This window comes from Sander lucioperca, chromosome 11 (assembly GCF_008315115.2).
Source record: "Sander lucioperca isolate FBNREF2018 chromosome 11, SLUC_FBN_1.2, whole genome shotgun sequence".
NCBI classification, from domain to species: domain Eukaryota; kingdom Metazoa; phylum Chordata; class Actinopteri; order Perciformes; family Percidae; genus Sander; species Sander lucioperca.
In genome coordinates this window covers 9,563,002-9,579,857 of record NC_050183.1, presented here as the reverse complement: position 1 = coordinate 9,579,857, position 16,856 = coordinate 9,563,002, and the positions used below count along the sequence as shown (strand labels likewise).

At 40.8% G+C, this 16,856-nt stretch overlaps 1 protein-coding gene across 2 annotated transcripts; it reads left to right on the top strand.

Moving 5' to 3' along the window:
• The first annotated feature begins 523 nt into the window (after window positions 1-523).
• Window positions 524-15,321, top strand: rfc4 (replication factor C (activator 1) 4). 2 transcript variants are annotated; one of them, XM_031278370.1, is made up of 9 exons: window positions 524-677; window positions 4,775-4,894; window positions 5,070-5,213; window positions 5,292-5,412; window positions 7,277-7,402; window positions 7,535-7,615; window positions 13,893-14,006; window positions 14,978-15,104; window positions 15,157-15,321. In XM_031278370.1, the coding sequence occupies exons 3-8, from the start codon at window positions 5,122-5,124 to the stop codon at window positions 15,071-15,073; spliced, it is 630 nt and encodes a 209-aa protein (XP_031134230.1). In that variant the 5' UTR covers window positions 524-677; window positions 4,775-4,894; window positions 5,070-5,121; the 3' UTR covers window positions 15,074-15,104; window positions 15,157-15,321. The 2 variants fall into 2 exon arrangements, with proteins under 2 accessions (XP_031134230.1, XP_031134229.1); XM_031278369.1 differs by having other exon boundaries at window positions 14,978-15,321.
• Window positions 15,322-16,856: the final 1,535 nt, after the last annotated feature.

The window sequence follows — 16,856 nt, the reverse complement described above, 5'->3', positions numbered from 1 at the left end:
TCCTTAAACCACATTTAGCGGTATTTTTTGATTGATCTGAGTACAGCACTTTAAAGCTAAATGTAAAAGCTCTTTTTATTTAACAGTTTTATACTTGAATTAAATGTATTTGAAAGCTGGCCAAAGCTTGGCACTTTTGTAGTTTTTAGTTGCAAAAGTTTTTATTTTTGTATTAAGACATATAAAGTAATATCAGACTACATTTCATTTGTTGTTTGTATGTCTACAATCACATGGGAAAAGTAACTACATTTACATACTGTGAATCGTTTTTTGGAATCAAGACTCGTTTTTGAATCGAAAATCGAAATTGAATCGAATCCTGAGACTAAAAATCGGAATCGAATCGTGACATTTTCTGAATCGTACACCCCTAGTAAGGAGGACTCATTCCCTAACTAAACATTCTTAATGACAAAATCACAATTAAGCATTAATGTTGCATCAATATAAAGGCAGTTGGTAAACAAAATAAATGGAATCAGCACTCACAAACTGTACACAAAGGCAAACGTCAGCAAAATTATGTAGTCTTTCTGTTTTGTCCTACAAATCGTGGAAGGCATAGCCTCACTAGTGTTTTTGTTTTAATTGCAGCTTCCCAACCTGCTCTTCTATGGCCCTCCTGGAACAGGGAAGACCTCAACTATCTTAGCTGCTGCCAGAGAACTTTATGGGTGAGTGAACTGTAAATGTGTTGTGGGTAAGAAGCAGACCTTTCAGCTCCTTCCATCTCCAAAAGGTCCTGTCAGCTGCCTTTTGTTGTAGTTTGCAGGGCTTAAAGTACTCCGGCCTGATGCCGGATTTCCAGCTTATTACTATTTTAGAAAAAATAAATAAATGAAAGAGTAGGGCTGAATGATTAATCGCATTTAATAAGTTTTAATATGTTAAAATGCGATTTCCTAATCGCAAAGGCTGCGATTTGGTCATGTGACTTGCGAGAGCAAGCAGTCTGCACTCCGCAGAGAAAGCATCAACTTGGCACGCTAACGCTACGCCGTACCTTGACCTGTTGTACGATGGCCTCAGGCTCGACAGAAACTTTAGCCCCAAATAGGAACAGTAGGTCACTTGTGTGGGACCATTTTAGTTTAAAAAAGATGATGCGCAGCTTCAGGTATTGTGCAAAACCTGTCTTGCTAATGTTGCTACCTTGGGGTAACACTACGAACCTCTATTAGCACTAAACAACAAAACAACACAAAGCCATCTACGACAGTTAACATGGCTAAAATGTCAAACGCCAGTTTGTCAAGTAAGCAAAATACCACCCGACAGGCATCACTCACCGAAATGTTTGAAAGCGTAACGTTAACTCCATATGAACATACTTTAAAACGGAACGAGGAAATTACTGTCACGTCTGCCTCCGCTCTTATTGTGTTTTCTGTATTGTTTTTCATGGACTTCCTGTTTTATTTTGAAATTCACTGTTTGTCTGTATTCCCGTTCACTTGTCTTTCTGTCTTTGTTTGTTTCCCGCCTTTTATGATTACCTGCCCCACTCTAATGTGATTCACCTGTGTCTAGTTGTTTTCCCATCCCTTGTGTATATATACTCACCTGTGTTCACTTATCCTTTGCCAGATTGTTGTAGCTCCTTGTGTGACCCACTTTCCAGCGTTTTCTTGTCTAGTTTTCCCAGTGTATCCTGATCCTTTGCCTGTATTATCGACCATGTTTTCCTGCCTGTTGGACTTGTACTGTTGCCTACATTATTGCCTGTATATCGACTAGGGCTGAACGATACATCGAATTTTCATCGTCATCGCGATATGAACTAGCGCGATGAACACATCGCAACAGACAGCCTGACACGATGAATAAGGGAAAACAGTTTACACACTGAGACGACGCGAAGCGTAATACGTCTCCATAGCAGCAGGCGGTGCTGCTCTGTATTGTTTCCATTAACAGTCTGATTATTTCACAGAAAATGAAAACCGGCAGCTGATTGGACGAACGCGTCACGTGGTTCTTTTTTCTCCGGAAATTCACAGCCAGACTGTCATGGCGTCTCGTTCAGAATACGATCTCATATTGTACTAAAATAGTTCACCGAAACGTGTTTCTGAAAACATTTTAAGCGAGAAATAGGCCATGCAGTTGCTGAATCTGTCTTCATTTCAGATCAACAAAGGTCAGTTTAAAAGATTTTCGTCGAACGTTAATTTCTTAGTTATAATGCCTCATTTATGTGTAATTTGTTCAATAAAAGCATGTCAAAAATGATCTATTTGATTTCTTTATTCAGTGGGAATAGGCTATTCAATGTTTAGGTTCGCAAAGAACCTATTAAAGCACTAAGACATGGGAACAGTATAGCTAACATTCACATTTGAATATTTATCGCAAGTCATATCGTCATCGCAATATTAAACAATGTTATCGCACATCGCAGCTTTTCCTCATATCGTGCAGCCCTAATATCGACCATGTTTCCTGCCTGTTGGACTTGTACCGTTGCCTGCATTGTTTTTCGAACAATAAATCACTTACCTTTTACCTCTGTTTCCTGAGTTGTGCATTTGAGTCCGCCATTGTACCCTGACAATTACTCAAGCAGTAACGGAGTTTATCGTCAAAGAAATGATACCCGGTACGGTCACCAAGCCTGGGTTCACGGCTACACAGAGCGTCTGTTTAGCACTGGAGGGAATATAGTGACTTGCACTCGCTCGTCATCTAAACCAGCAAAAGTGGATATGCTGGTTTTCCTCACTGCACTCCTCCTCAGCAGGCCTACTGCATGTCCCTAGTGTGAACGTCAGCACCCTGGGAGAGAGGGCGTTCAGCTACACCGCCCCCAAGCTGTGGAATTCACTGCCAGACCACATCAGACACTGACTCAATTACTGACTTTAAAAACCGACTTAAAACATATCTCTTCATTCTTATTTTTTATTTTTACTTTTATGAGATCACTAATTTTAACGATGTTTGATTGTTTTTTTGTGAAGTGACCTTGGGTGTCATGAAAAGCGCTTTAAATAAAATGTATTAATATTTAGATATTAATGTTCAGACAGTGATTACATTTTACTTTGAGTTACCTAAATATTTTATTTATATATAATATATATATTTAACTGTCTAGTAAAATTCAAAGACAGTTTAAAAAGTGCAATCTACATGTTTATTACTGTAAATAATAATCTAAATACTACTTAGTGTGGTAAAGCCACACATTTGTTTTTATATTTCTGCAATCTGCACTTTAGTGTGATTTGTTTCTGACTTTCATATGAATGTTTACACCAGGTTTGGTCAGTGCTCAATATACTACTGTGATTGAAGTAGTTAAATAAAAGATGTCATTCATATAAATTCATGCATCACCTAATTTCATCATCACATACAGGCCTGGCCTCCAAGAAAGAACAGTTTGTTTAATCTATCTAATATTGTGTTATCCATACTATACAATGATGTATTGCTTGTCTTTGTTGAATAATACAGAAGACAAAGAGCTTAAAAAATAATCGCATATGAAATCGCAATATTGGTGAAAAAAATCGCATTTAGATTATTTCAGAGTCCATATGGGATTTGTTTTTGATGCGCTGGGTTTAACTAATTATTGCAGTTCCACCTACCAATGAGGGAGCTGAGTGCTTGCTTCTGCAGCGTATGTTTGAGGAAGATACTGTACGGCAGCAGTGGTAAGAAAGTGCTTGCTCGGCATTAGATGCTAGTCACAAAGCTTCAATCTTTGCACTCTGTCATATGAGTAAGTTTCCGTCAACGACTACTGCCACTGCGTTTGGGATCACTTTACTGGCTGTGTCTCAATAGTTTTTGCGAGTAACAAACTTGGGTACTCTAGCTATATAATTCAATGTGTGTACACAAATGTTGAAATGACATAAAGTGCCCGTCCCTTGTAGCTGTGCTAAATTAGCCTGAAGCTAATGCTTACCCTACCTGTTCAGGATGAAATTAGCTAACTCTGCGCCCTTTTGGGCTCTAAGCTGTCTCCATCTTTCAAATACATCTCCAATATTTACCCAGGGTTTTTTACGTCTGTTAGAAACATGCCGGTTTTTTTTTAGGTTGGGTAGAATCTATCTCCGTTAATCCTGTTCATTTGTTTGCTGCTTTCATGGCTGTACTAACGTTACAGCTGTAGTGCGCTGGGTTTACGTTTTCACAGGTTAATCTGGCAGCCTGGCTGTCAAACTGGGAAGTTGATGATAACACACAGGTCAAAACACAAACAGAAATTCCGTCACAGAATGGAAATTTCAAAAGGAGAAAATACTGGCATTAGCATTGTTGTCAGAAAAGATTGGTATTTCAACTTAGCATGTTTCCTTAATATCTAAAGATGCATTGGGTTCATTTTTGGATTTATTACATTAAATATATTACATCTTGGACCTTTAAACATGGCCTTGTCCCAGCATATAGACAATGTTTCCATAATGATTCACTGTAAGATTTTGATATTATTATTGCAAAAATGTAATCTACATTGACTCTTAATTTAAAATATGGTTGGAAGAAATAAAAATGATCCAAAACTTATTGTACTTTTTAAAAAGTTATGACTTATTTATTGTGTAGTCTAAGAAGGACTTTGACTTTTTTGCCAGTCAAATTCACTTTAATGAGTGCTTATTGAAACATTATACTGTGCAATTCTTCCCCCGACCCCCATAAAGGTTTTAAGTTTAGGATTTTTTTTTTTTCTTTTTCATTTTAAGCCCTGAGTTTGATCATTCACCTATTTCTTGTTGAATCCTGTCCTTCTCCACTGTGTCTCCTCCAGTCCACACCTGTACAGACAGAGGGTGTTGGAGCTCAATGCCTCTGATGAACGAGGCATCCAGGTTGTCCGAGAGAAGGTCAAGAACTTTGCTCAGCTCACCGTGGCCGGGACTCGTCCAGAGTGAGTCAACATACATTGATTGCATGCTGAAATATAGGGCAATTTTCCTGATAGTTGCTCTGAACACTTATCTGAACTACCTTACCATTTGTGTAATCGTTTCAAATGTATCTCTCTCAGTAAATTCCAAACTCTTGCTAAAACTTTCAGTCACTGTGTTTTTCTGTTTTTGTAGTGGGAAGCTGTGTCCTCCTTTTAAGATCATCATTCTGGATGAGGCGGACTCCATGACGGCACCGGCTCAGGCCGCTCTAAGGCGGACCATGGAGAAGGAGTCTCGCACCACCCGTTTCTGCCTCATCTGTAATTACATCAGCAGGTCAGCTGACTTATCACAATCATGAACACAAAAACACACACACTGTGTCTGATCCTGACCCTGCTGTGTGGTCTCTAGGATTATTGAGCCTCTGACCTCCAGATGTTCCAAGTTTCGCTTCAAACCTCTAGCCAATCAGATCCAAGAAGAGCGCCTGCTGGAGATCTGTGAGAAGGAGAACCTCAAGTACACCAAAGAGGTAAGAGAAAGAATATGACAGTGTTGCTGTAATGTGGAAAGAAAAATATTAATTGTTGCCTTTTAGTTCTGAGCTGCATTTACAGTAATGCTCCATCTTAAAGGTTTCTGAGAGTGTATCTACAAACAGTTGATTTGCTAATTGTGTTGATGTAGAAGTAAAAGGAAATTTCTGAAAAAGTAAGACTCTAGATGGGGCTGTTAACCTACAGGTGTTTCCCAAACCAGAACTAAAGGACAAGAGTATATTTTTGCATGGAACCATTACTGTGGTTTTTGTCCCCCATCAGATAATTCCATTAAAGTGCCCATATTATGAAAAAAACACTTTTTCTGGGATTTGGGGTGTTATGTTGTGTCTCTGGTACTTCCACACACATACACACTTTGAAAAAAATCCATCCATGCTGTTTAGAGTGAGATACGGTTTCTGAATGTGTCCTGCCTTCAGTCTCTGGGTGAGCTGTTCAAAATCGGCACGGCTTGTGACGTCACAAGCCGAAACGAGCAGGCTAACCGCAACCATTAGCTCGTAGCGTTAGCATGCTAACGCTAATGCTAACGCTAGCATGCTACCTCGTTCTCAGTAGCAAAGCACTGCTACAACACACACAAGTTCACCATAATCTACAAAAGAACTACTTACATGTGCGCCTTCATTTAGAAGTCTCCCAGCTAATCCTGCCTTGTAACTGACCGAAGTTGTAGAAACAGCCTTTCTTTTACTGTCTATGGAGCTAGATAGCTGACATGATCTACATCTGAGCTACTGGGCATGTGCAGTGCAATCAAAGATAGTACAGAAGAAGAAAAGAGGACTCACTCTGTAGCTAAAACAGAGACCAGGTGAAAAGAGGATCTGCAGCAGTGAGAGAGAACACTGCAGTACAACAAAAATATGGTGTTTTTTGAAAATTAAACCATGTAAACCTATTCTGGTACAACCTTAAAATACAATTATGAACCTGAAAATGAGCATAATATGGCTGCTTTAAAAGCATGTCAGGAAGGGATCTTTTAATGGCTAGTATAAACAGGAAGAATGATACAAGAAAAAACTGTTTCAATGTACATATGGGCACCCGACTTGGAAAAATGTGAACCTATCCTTTAAAGCATTATGATTTCAGGTCAAATGAGTGTTTTTCCTATGGAGAAAGACAGACTGCCGACAGATCTGTTCATGACGCGAATGTCTGGATCATTCGTGAATTTCTTTCATACCTAAGAGAAAATTCCAAATACCAAAAGAAAATTGGTGACTGAAAAAGCACCTTATGCATAAGGTAGGACAAGTTAATAAAAAATGAAAGCTTGATTTGATCTTTTATTAAACAGTGTTCGGTAGGGATGTACTAGTACACACAATTCACAGTTCAGTATGTATCTTGGAGGCTGCCTGAACACTGTTTTTGTTTCATTCCGCTTAACTGCTAATCAACACATTCGGGTGATGCGTTGTAAATGAAATGTTTGAAGTGTTTCACAGACAGACCCGACTTCAGTTGAACAATGTCGGCCTACACTTTAAAACAAATGGTTGTCAATTGAACTTAATTAACCGGGCTAAATTTACCAGCATGCTACAGCTGATACACAACAACTAGCGAGGGAGGGCGAACCCAATACCTGAACAGGTAGCCCTAGTGTATTGTGCATTTCAGATTTAAACATATGTCTGATGGAACAGATACACTTCTATTTTAACCAATGCTGTGGTCTACACCAGCCATTTAACGCAAACACTTCATGCATATAACTGCAACCTGGATAATTTTTTTGGGCCTCAGGTCTGGCAGATAACTTCAACTGCTTTCATTGTACAGCTGGTGTAGTCAAGGTGTGACTGTTTTCTGTACATCTAGAGTATTGCAGAATTGGTGAGGGTGTCTGAGGGAGACCTGCGAAAAGCCATAACCTTCCTCCAGAGTGCTGCGCGTCTCAACGTCGACAAGGAGATCACAGAGCGAGCTGTCCTTGAAATAGCCGGGGTGAGACATACTTCTTTGTGTCATATAGGAGACTGAAGAAACTGATGATTTATTAACTGTACTTAAAATGTCCGCACACTTGAAACCTTCCTTGCCAGTCAGGTCACACTGTTGTGCTCTCTTACACTGTAGGTCGTCCCTCCCAAGATGATTGACCATTTGCTCCAGATATGCTTCACAGGAACATTTGAGAAGTTAGAGGTTGCTGTCAGGGTAAGTGTTCTGACATGTCAGTGCTTTGACCCTGTGATTGTGTCATGAATTTGCAGCACTTTAGTGTGACATGCATTTATTTTCTTGTTATTCATTTAGGGCCAAAGGGCCCCTTTTTAAACCATCTATAGTGCATGGTCTAAAGTGCATGGCGCAGGTGCATTCAGGGAGTGTCTCTTTTAAATAATTAATCGCAATTTTATCGAAATCGCAATATGGACTAGTGCAATATCCAAATCACAGAGGGGCGCAATATTTGTTAAAGGCAAAATATGTGTCAAACCATTCTGAATGAAGTATTGTGGTGCTGCAGAGACGTCCCGGCCTGCAGTGGTGGCCTAAAGGTTAGAGATGCGAGCTTGTGACCGGGAGGTCGTCTGTTCAATCCCCAGACCGACAGGATAAAATCTGGGTGGGGAAAGTGAAAGAACAGCGCTTGTTCCTCCCTCATTACCACCACTGAGGTGCCCTTGAGCAAGGCCCTTAACCCAAACTGCTCCAGTGGAGCTGCTCAGTGGCCAGCAGATCAGACTGTGGTTGTACTGGGCAGCTTCCAGGTATGAATGTGTAACTGTGTGAATGTGATCAGGGCGTTCCTGCAAAAGAGAGGCTTCCTCTCAGTGAACCTCCCCTGAATAAATAAAGGTTAAAAAAAAAAAAAAAAAATCCTATCCTACAGACTACAGAAAACATCTTTGTTTGGTACAGATCCTCGCAAAAATCACACTATAATCATTTTAATTTTAATCAATGAAAATGAGAATAATGATACAAACATGATCATTCCCTTCAATATCGTGAATCATATTGCAATCGCAATATCTGTCAAAATAATCACAATTAGATATTTTCCTCATATCGTGCAGCCCTAGTGTAACATGAATTCAACCAATCAGTGTCATTTCCCATTCCCTTTTAACCAAGTGCACCTGCATCTGGCGCCATGGGAGTATAGACATTTGAAACACCCTGGGCTGAGAGACGATTGCAAGATTTGAAAGTAAAATTACTACTAAAGCCGTATTGATATATTTACAAAATAATATATGTATTGATTTATATTGTGTATAGAGCTGAATAATCAGTAAAGTAACTAAAGCTGTCAGATAAATCAAGTGCAGTAAAAAGTACAGTATTTCCCTCCTTGAGATGTAGTGTAGTAGAAGTATAAAGCAGCAGAAAAATTTAAATATTCAAGTTAAGTACAAGTACCTTAAATTAAGTACAGTAGGCAACTTGAGTAAATGTAGTTAGCTACATTGCACAACTGGAAACTACGCAATGAAGTTTGCTAATGCTAGCTAGTTTAGCTAACTTTACATATCAGCAAGGTTGCTTCAAATAAATCATGTTGAAGGTTGCTTCAACATGATTTATTTGCAGTCAAACAAAGGAGCGCTTTATTTCTAATTTCAGTGTGGAATTGCAAGAAAGTTTTAGCAACAGAGACACAGATCGTCTCTGTGCCATAGCAACTCACTCCTACCTGCAAGAGGGGAACCAGAGAGAAGCTGTGCTGCTGCAAGAGGACGCGCTGAGTTTATTCTGAACGCAAGTCGCTGAAAATGTCTGAAAAGTCACTTAGTCTTGAGCGAAAGTTGTCAAGTTGGCAACACTTCCTGTGTGTCATGAGCTCATAATTCATATGAAATATTTTGGCAGTAAAAAATTACCTGTGGCTATAGCCTAATAGCCAGTCCCTAAACACACCCCTGACTGGCGGATTGCTATATAAAAGACTGATTTGGGAAATTGGAGAAGCATTTAGTTTTTTTTTATTATTGCACCTGATACAGACTATTTTTGTCACCTGCCTGAATAAAAAAAAAAACAGGGTTGGTTTATTAACTCTGTTAGGCAGACTATAAAACGTTGTATGTCCTTTGGTTGACGATTCTGTTGATGAAGAAGCTGTATTACTTCGCAGGGAGTTAAACATACGGCAGGAGATGATAAAGAGGCCCCGACTAGATAGTATTTTCATTTCCAGATAACTACCTATTTGAGCGGTATTGTTTTTCTTCACAGTCCATCAGATATGTAGCCGTCCTCATATCACTAGCATCCACCAGTTTTCACCAGTAATACTATATTTGTGATTTTAATATGAAATTAATACACTATGTTGAAACTTACACATTGACTTGAGCAGCAATTTTCTCCCACGCCAATTCTCGCTCTTATGCAGAAATATGTTCAAACTCACTGTATGTGCGCATGAGTACTTCCAGTTCCAGAGGGGTAAAGTACGCCGACCAATATTTTGTGGTTGTTGCCATGGTGAATCAAATATCATGGCTCTTCACTCTGTTGAGTGAACAGACTCTGAGTTGATTGAACTAACTCAAATCAGTTTCCCATCTCAGGGTAAATCAACTCTGAGTTTAGGGTTAGACTCAGTTTGCTAAACCTCCTTCCTGAAACGGGCCCCTGATGACGGATGAAAGAAGAGCCCTGTTGACTGCGTCGTCTACAGACTTGTTGGCTCTATAGGCTGAACTGCAGGGAGTTCAGGAGTGGGTCGGTGAGGGTTTTGAGGTGAGCAGGCGCTCAAAAGACTTAATAACCACAAAGGTCAGGGCGACAGGTCTGTAGTCATTAAGTCCTGTGATCCTTGTTTTTTTGGGGACAGGGATGATGGTGGAGGACTTTAAGCAGGCTGGTACGTGGCATGTCTCAAGTGAGGTGTTAAAGATGTCTGTGAACACGGGAGACAGGCTGCATCTCATAACCCTTATTTGATAGCTCCTCTGCTCCTCGACTGAACCGGAAGTTGTTCTGTCCCTCCTCGGTGAAGGCCGTCTCACAGCTCTTATTTCTGACCCGAGGAGCGAGCATCGAGAAGCTATAGGTGAGGATATCCGAGAGCAGCCTTCCTGGAAGCTGTGCAGCTTAAAGGTGCAATATGTAATACTGACAGCTAGTGTTTAAAATAGTTACTGCAGTACAAATTCAAAATACTAGAGAGAGTCGTCTCCCCCGCCCCATCCTCCCCAGACTCGAAGTTCACGTTGGTTGCCAGGCTGATACCGGAGCATCCACAACAATGTTGCTAGACGCTTGTCTCATATAGCCAGACATTACTCCACAGGACAGCGGAGTAGCTAACGTTAGATGCTGGCTATATTGACAGTCATAAAAGTCCATGCTCACGTGGAGCTCTGTACCCAACTGACAGACACACTTTTTCGGCTTAGAATTACCGTAGGAACTGCTAAAAATCCCACAACCTCACCATCCTCTCCACACGCCAGACAGACATACTTCCTTGGCTTAGAATTACGATAGGAACCGCTAAAAATACCACTACCTTGCCGTCCTTTTCCACCCGACTGAACACACTTTATTGGCTTAGAATTACGGCAACAATCGCTAAACACACTGCAAACTCAAGGTCATCTCTTTCCGATTTACAGCCCCCCTCTCTTGGCTTCAAATAACTCACCGTTGTCGGCTACAACCGCTGAACAGGATACACGTTGTAAACAGCCGTGGGTGCTTGCCTGGTCCTCCGGTAACGTTAGCAGTTAGCATGGCGGCGTTAGCCAGGACCAGTCGGGATCACTTCACTGGCTGTGTCTCAATTGTTTTTGCGAGTAACCAACTCGGGTACTCTAGCTATATAATTCAATGTGAGTAGCTACACAAATGTTGAAATGACATAAAATACCCGTCTCTAGTAGCTGTTAGGGGTGGAACGGTACACAGAAGTCACGGTTCGGTTCATACTAGAGGGTGACACGGGAATCAATTGTCGCTCCCATCCCTTCCCGATCCCACGGAAATACTCCCGTCACATCCCGATCACGGGACTGCCCCCCCAAAAACATCCTGTCCTGCAAAATCCCGAGAGAGAGACACCCAAATCCTGTCCTGCTCCTGTTTCGTTCCCTATGTTGTCTAAAGTTATCAGACTCTGTGTGTGTGTGTGTGTGTGTGTGTGTGTGTGTGTGTGTGTGTGTGTGTGTGTACAGCTGCAGCGATGGCCGAGGGAGCGAGAGCAGCTCCTCTGCTCTGCTGTGCTGATGTTGTTGTGTGAATGCAGCGCTGCAGAGCTGTGTGTCTCTCACTGCTGGGGGGGGTTAGGTAGTGACAATTTATCGAGACTCCTGCGGATCACGGTATTCCCAATCAACAAACGTATTGTGAGTTGTAAGTGGTTCTCTTTTCTAAAACGAAATGCCTCGCAATCTTTGGGCGCACTCACCGCATTGCAGCGTCATTTCTTAATTTAATCTCCGGCTCCGTCCCGCTCCCGTTGATTTCTATGCTTGATCTGTCGGGAGTCCCGAAAAATTGTCACCCTCTAGTTCATACCTCGGTTCAGACATCACGGTTCGGTTCGGTACAAAGGAGGGAAAAGCAAAACAAAAATGCAGAAGGCAATTTTTTTTATTGTGCATGTCTCAGGCTGTCCACTGAGCTAGCTGTAACAGCTTGAAGTGTATAAAGTAAGATGTAAACAGTAAACAATAAGTAGCCTACCCTGCATCATCTCCAGACTCCATCTGTAACTTGTAAACAAAATAAGACAATCAGTTACTAGTGTGATATGGGAGACAAGCACTGCTCTCATATGTGAATGCACAGAGCAGGGGTGTTAAAAGAGCAGCTTTGGTTACACAGAGCAGTTGACGAGTTTTGGTGTTAGCTTCACGCGCTAACGGTGAAGCTAACAGCTAATAGCGGAGCTAACGGCGGAGCTAACAGCTAATACCGGAGCAAACAGCGAATCAAACGAGCCTGGAGGCCATTTGGCGAGAAGGGATACAGCTACGTCAGTGTTTGGTTGTATATGGAAGGGACTAGTTTGCTTCGCGTGGACTCACTGGACTGACTGACTCGACATGTAGGCGGAGCTCGGGAGCTTCCGAGCTAAGGGCAGGGCTACAGATTAGGTGTCCCTAAAGAACCGCGTGTCTATCAGTAGTTCTGCATTACATTAATTAATTTGCACGCAAGTTTTATCTATTTTTATACCGTGTATTCTCCATGTAAATTCATGGACCGAACCAAGACGCCCATACCGTTTTGGTTCAATACGAATACATGTACCGTTCCACCCCTAGTAGCTGTGATAAATTAGCCTGAAGCTAATGCTTACCTGTTCCGGAGGAAATTAGCCAACTATGTGTCCTTTTGGGCTCTAAGCTGTCTCCATCTTTCAAATACATCTCCAATATTTACCCAGACAGGTTTATTACGTCTCTGGTCACGCAACTTTTAGAAACATGCCGTTTTTTTTGTCTGGTAAAATCAATCTCCGTTGATCCTGTTCGTTTGTTTGCTGCTTTTATGGCTGTACTAACCTCACAGCTGTAGCGCGATGGGTTTACGTTTTTACAGGTATATCTGGCAACCCGGCCTGGCTGACAAACTGGGCAGTTGATAACAACAAACAGGCCAAAACACAAACAGAAATTCCGTCACGGAACAGAAATTTCAAAAGGCGAAAATACTGGCATTAGCATTGTTGTCAGAAAAGATAGTATTTCAACTTAGCATGTTTCCTTAATATCTGATGACGCATTGGGGTCATTTTTGGATTTATTACAGTAAATATATTACATATTGGACCTTTAAGGAGTTGCTAACACTGCCAATACAGCTGACGAATTCATGTGACGCTTCAGAGGAAAGGACGTCTCATCACTCTAAAACACATTTGCTCGTTGCCTCTCTCCTCCCATGATTTCCTTGCGTTTCTCCTGTGCCTCCTCAGTGGGAAGGGAGACAAACGGAGGACTCATGGAGGAAATGTAAGTGTTATGAGATGCACTGAGAGTCTGGTCCGGCTGCTTTGCGGGGGTTTTGTTTTTTAAAGAGCCGTTAAACATGTCTTTCCAGGATAATAGACTAGTTGATATATTTTTTTAAATGTGTTCCATATTAAGTTCAAATAAATAATACAATCTTTTTTTTATGTGGATCCCCTTTGCTGCCTGTGTGTGTGTGTGTGTGTGTGTGTGTGTGTGTCCCTCATAAATACAGCTCATACCGCAGGAATGGAATATTTTAGTGGTTTTGAAACAGTGACTTTTTCAACCTTAGTATACCTTAAAACCGGTAACCTGCCCATGCCTACTTGCACATGGGCGCTGGACATGAAAAAGACAACTGCGGTCCGAAACTAGCAATAACAGTTGCGCTTCACTGTGCGCCATGCAAGTGTAAGATAGAACCCTGGATATTTAATCATGAAAAATAAAGACATTTAAAAAAGTGAGCCACAAGCCAGATGTATGTCACATTCTCACGTTAATGTCTCTTCTGTCAGAACATGGTGAATGAAGGCTATGCAGCCACACAGATCCTGAGTCAGCTCCATGAGTCTATCATAGAGCAGGACCTGAGTGACAAGCAGAAGTCGGCCATTACGGAGAATATGGCGGTAAGTGATCTGATGTAGCGCTGGTTCTTGTGTAGCTAAACAAAACAAAATGTTTCACTTTGCGCAGCATCGTCCAGTCCAGAAAGAGTGCCCTGTGTTAGTTGATGTGTAATTTGAAACTGATATGCAAAACCAAAATAAAAAAATTACTAATACCTGGTTCTTGCCATTTTTGGAATCTGTTCTAATTTGGAACCGGGTTTCGGTTGTTTTAAATTAACTGTGCAATTTTAGTGTTAGGAAGTTGTTATAACTTGTAACCATATAACTTGTTATAACATTGTCCCATATGCCTGAAACACAGCAGCTGGGTTTAGGCTACAGTTAAACATTAAGCCTTCCCTGAAAAGCTGCCTTTTGTAAGACCGTAACAGGAAAAGGTGGCACTCCTCCTAGGGCTGGGCAATATATATCATGATATGAGAGCACAGATAACATCTTAGATTTTGGATATCATAAAATGGCATAAGTGTTGTCTTTTCCTGGTTTTATAGGCTGCATCAAAGTGATGTAATTTTCTGAACTTACAAGACTGTTCTAGCTGTTCTAGTATTTGCCTTTACCCACTTAGTCATTTTATCCACATTACTGATTATTTATCACAAATCTCCTTTTGTAAATATTTTGTGAAAGCACCAATTGTCACAATAATCACAATCTGTACAATATCGTTGCAATATCGACATTGAGGTCTTTGGTCAAAAATATCGTGATATTAGATTTCTTTCATATAACTCCTACTCATCTATTTTAATCAGTGTAGTAGAGGCGAAATTTAATGAGCAGTATCTGGGATTTTGCAAAAATAATCCAATATACAAGTCAATAATTTAACTGATTTTTTTTTTTTTTTTTTTTTTTAGGTCCATAATACACTCTGATGGTGTCATGTAGAAGTTAATGTCCTTCAGATGGACTTTTACCTTTTTTATAAACCCTGAGTATGTGCTTATTTTTCCTCTCTGTTTCAGGTTGTCAGTAAGTGCCTGTCAGACGGTGCAGATGAGTACCTGCAGATGTTGAGTCTGTGTTCAGTCATCATGCAGCATGCCTCCCAGAACAACTAAAACTCCACAAAACAGCATAGTCTCCCCTGGGAGAGTACTGCCACCTGCTTTTAGCAGGACAATAACTGAGACATCAGCACTTCACTTGGATTCAGAGTTTGTTCACAGTTGCAGTTTGGACGTCCACCAGTAGATAACCAGATAATATTGATGATGTTTAATTTTAGAGACCACAGCTGTCGAGGTGTTTCTCTACACGAAACTGTCTCCCTCCTCTTACTTCAATAAATAAGACCCAATCATGTGAACATGCTTTCAAAATCTATGTTACTGTTAAATCAACCATCAGATGTATCTTTATTCATTTTATTTCATGTAACTACTTACCAATATATCTTTCTACACTATTTGCATTTGGGGAAGTATTTAATACATTTTGTATTATATTTTTTATATTTTCACCATTTGTTTCCTTGAAGTCTTTGCTCATGATTAGGGCATACACTAGTCCATTACAAAAAAATCAGATTATATCATTTGGCCCAGTCTCAAAACTCATGCAACAACTATGGAAAGAAATTAGTCCCGATATTGATGACGTTTATAAGTGTATATGAAGCTCAGCGTAAATTATTTCAGGAAGACTTCTATGCTTCACATTTCTCTCTACCAACCTAATCAGCTGCATTGTCATCAGCTGAATGTGGGCGTTTACTCCTTCAGTTAAACCAACCAGATTTGCCACAATCTCCATGAGCTATCGCATTTCATTCAAACTTTAAATCTGTTCTACTCTCTGCTGCAGTTGTCATTTCAGGCTAAATCGATCCAACCCTCCTCCACCCCATTCACCTCCAGTTCTTATTATTCCCAGCACCAAGGGTTCCTTCATCAGAAGCCCCGCTTCACATCACATCCATCCAGATCTTCAGGCATCATTTATCCCTTCATCACCTCCACCGGTGTCTAGACTCCATCGGGGGGATATTCCTATATATCCACAGCCTCTATACCCCTTATAAACTAACATGCGATGGAGTCTAATCGCCAAAGACACTAACATATCAACCTATTATGCACCATGTTCATTAAAGGAATACGCCAAGTTATTGGGACTTTAGCTTATTCACTGTATCCCCCAGAGTTAGATAAGTCCATACATTCCCTTCTCATCTCCGTGTGTGTCGTAACTCTGTCACACCCACAGCTAGCCTAGTTTAGCACAGATCCTGGAGGTAACCGGCTCCAACTAGCTTACTTCTCTCAATAAGTGACAAAATAACGCCAACATTTTCCTATTTACATGCGATTTGTATAGTCACAGCATGTACAAATAAATTACATGAGACACAGCCATCTTCTAACCGTATTCAAATGGGGAATTATATTCTCAGAAGGCGAAGCACTGCTACTTGGGCGGAGTGATTAGCGCAACACCTGAAAAGCACCGTTGTTACTCTGCTTCTCACCACGGGGCTTCTCGTGTGCTGCAAATCACTCCGCCCAAGTAGCAGAAGTTGCAGTGCTTCGCCTTCTGAATATAGTTCCAAAGAAGTTCCACTCTCTCATTACTTCCGGCTTCTGAACTGGTTGCAGTTCCACCAGAGTTCCATATAGGGGGCGCTCACAGGCCAGTGCAGAATGAATGGGACTCTATGGAGCTATACCCCTCAAAATCCACTTTTCTCAGGATATAATTTTTTGTCTAGTAATTTGAATGTAGCATTTGAAAGGGGAGGCTAAGAAAAACAATTTAAAGTCGCTTTTTTGTTCTAAAATGCCTTTTAAAATGTCAATGACGTCATACACGTATACGGCCAGAGAAACTGCTTTACGGCAAGCT

What these genes read in the sequence shown, in the direction of transcription:
- rfc4 (XM_031278370.1), top strand. Translation starts at nt 5,122, where the DNA reads ATGACGGCACCGGCTCAGGCCGCTCTAAGGCGGACCATGGAGAAGGAG. An exon ending in ACCTCAAGTACACCAAAGAG is followed by an intron (nt 5,413 to 7,276) that starts GTAAGAGAAAGA and finishes CTGTACATCTAG; the next exon opens with AGTATTGCAGAATTGGTGAG. An exon ending in CTGTCCTTGAAATAGCCGGG is followed by an intron (nt 7,403 to 7,534) that starts GTGAGACATACT and finishes CTTACACTGTAG; the next exon opens with GTCGTCCCTCCCAAGATGAT.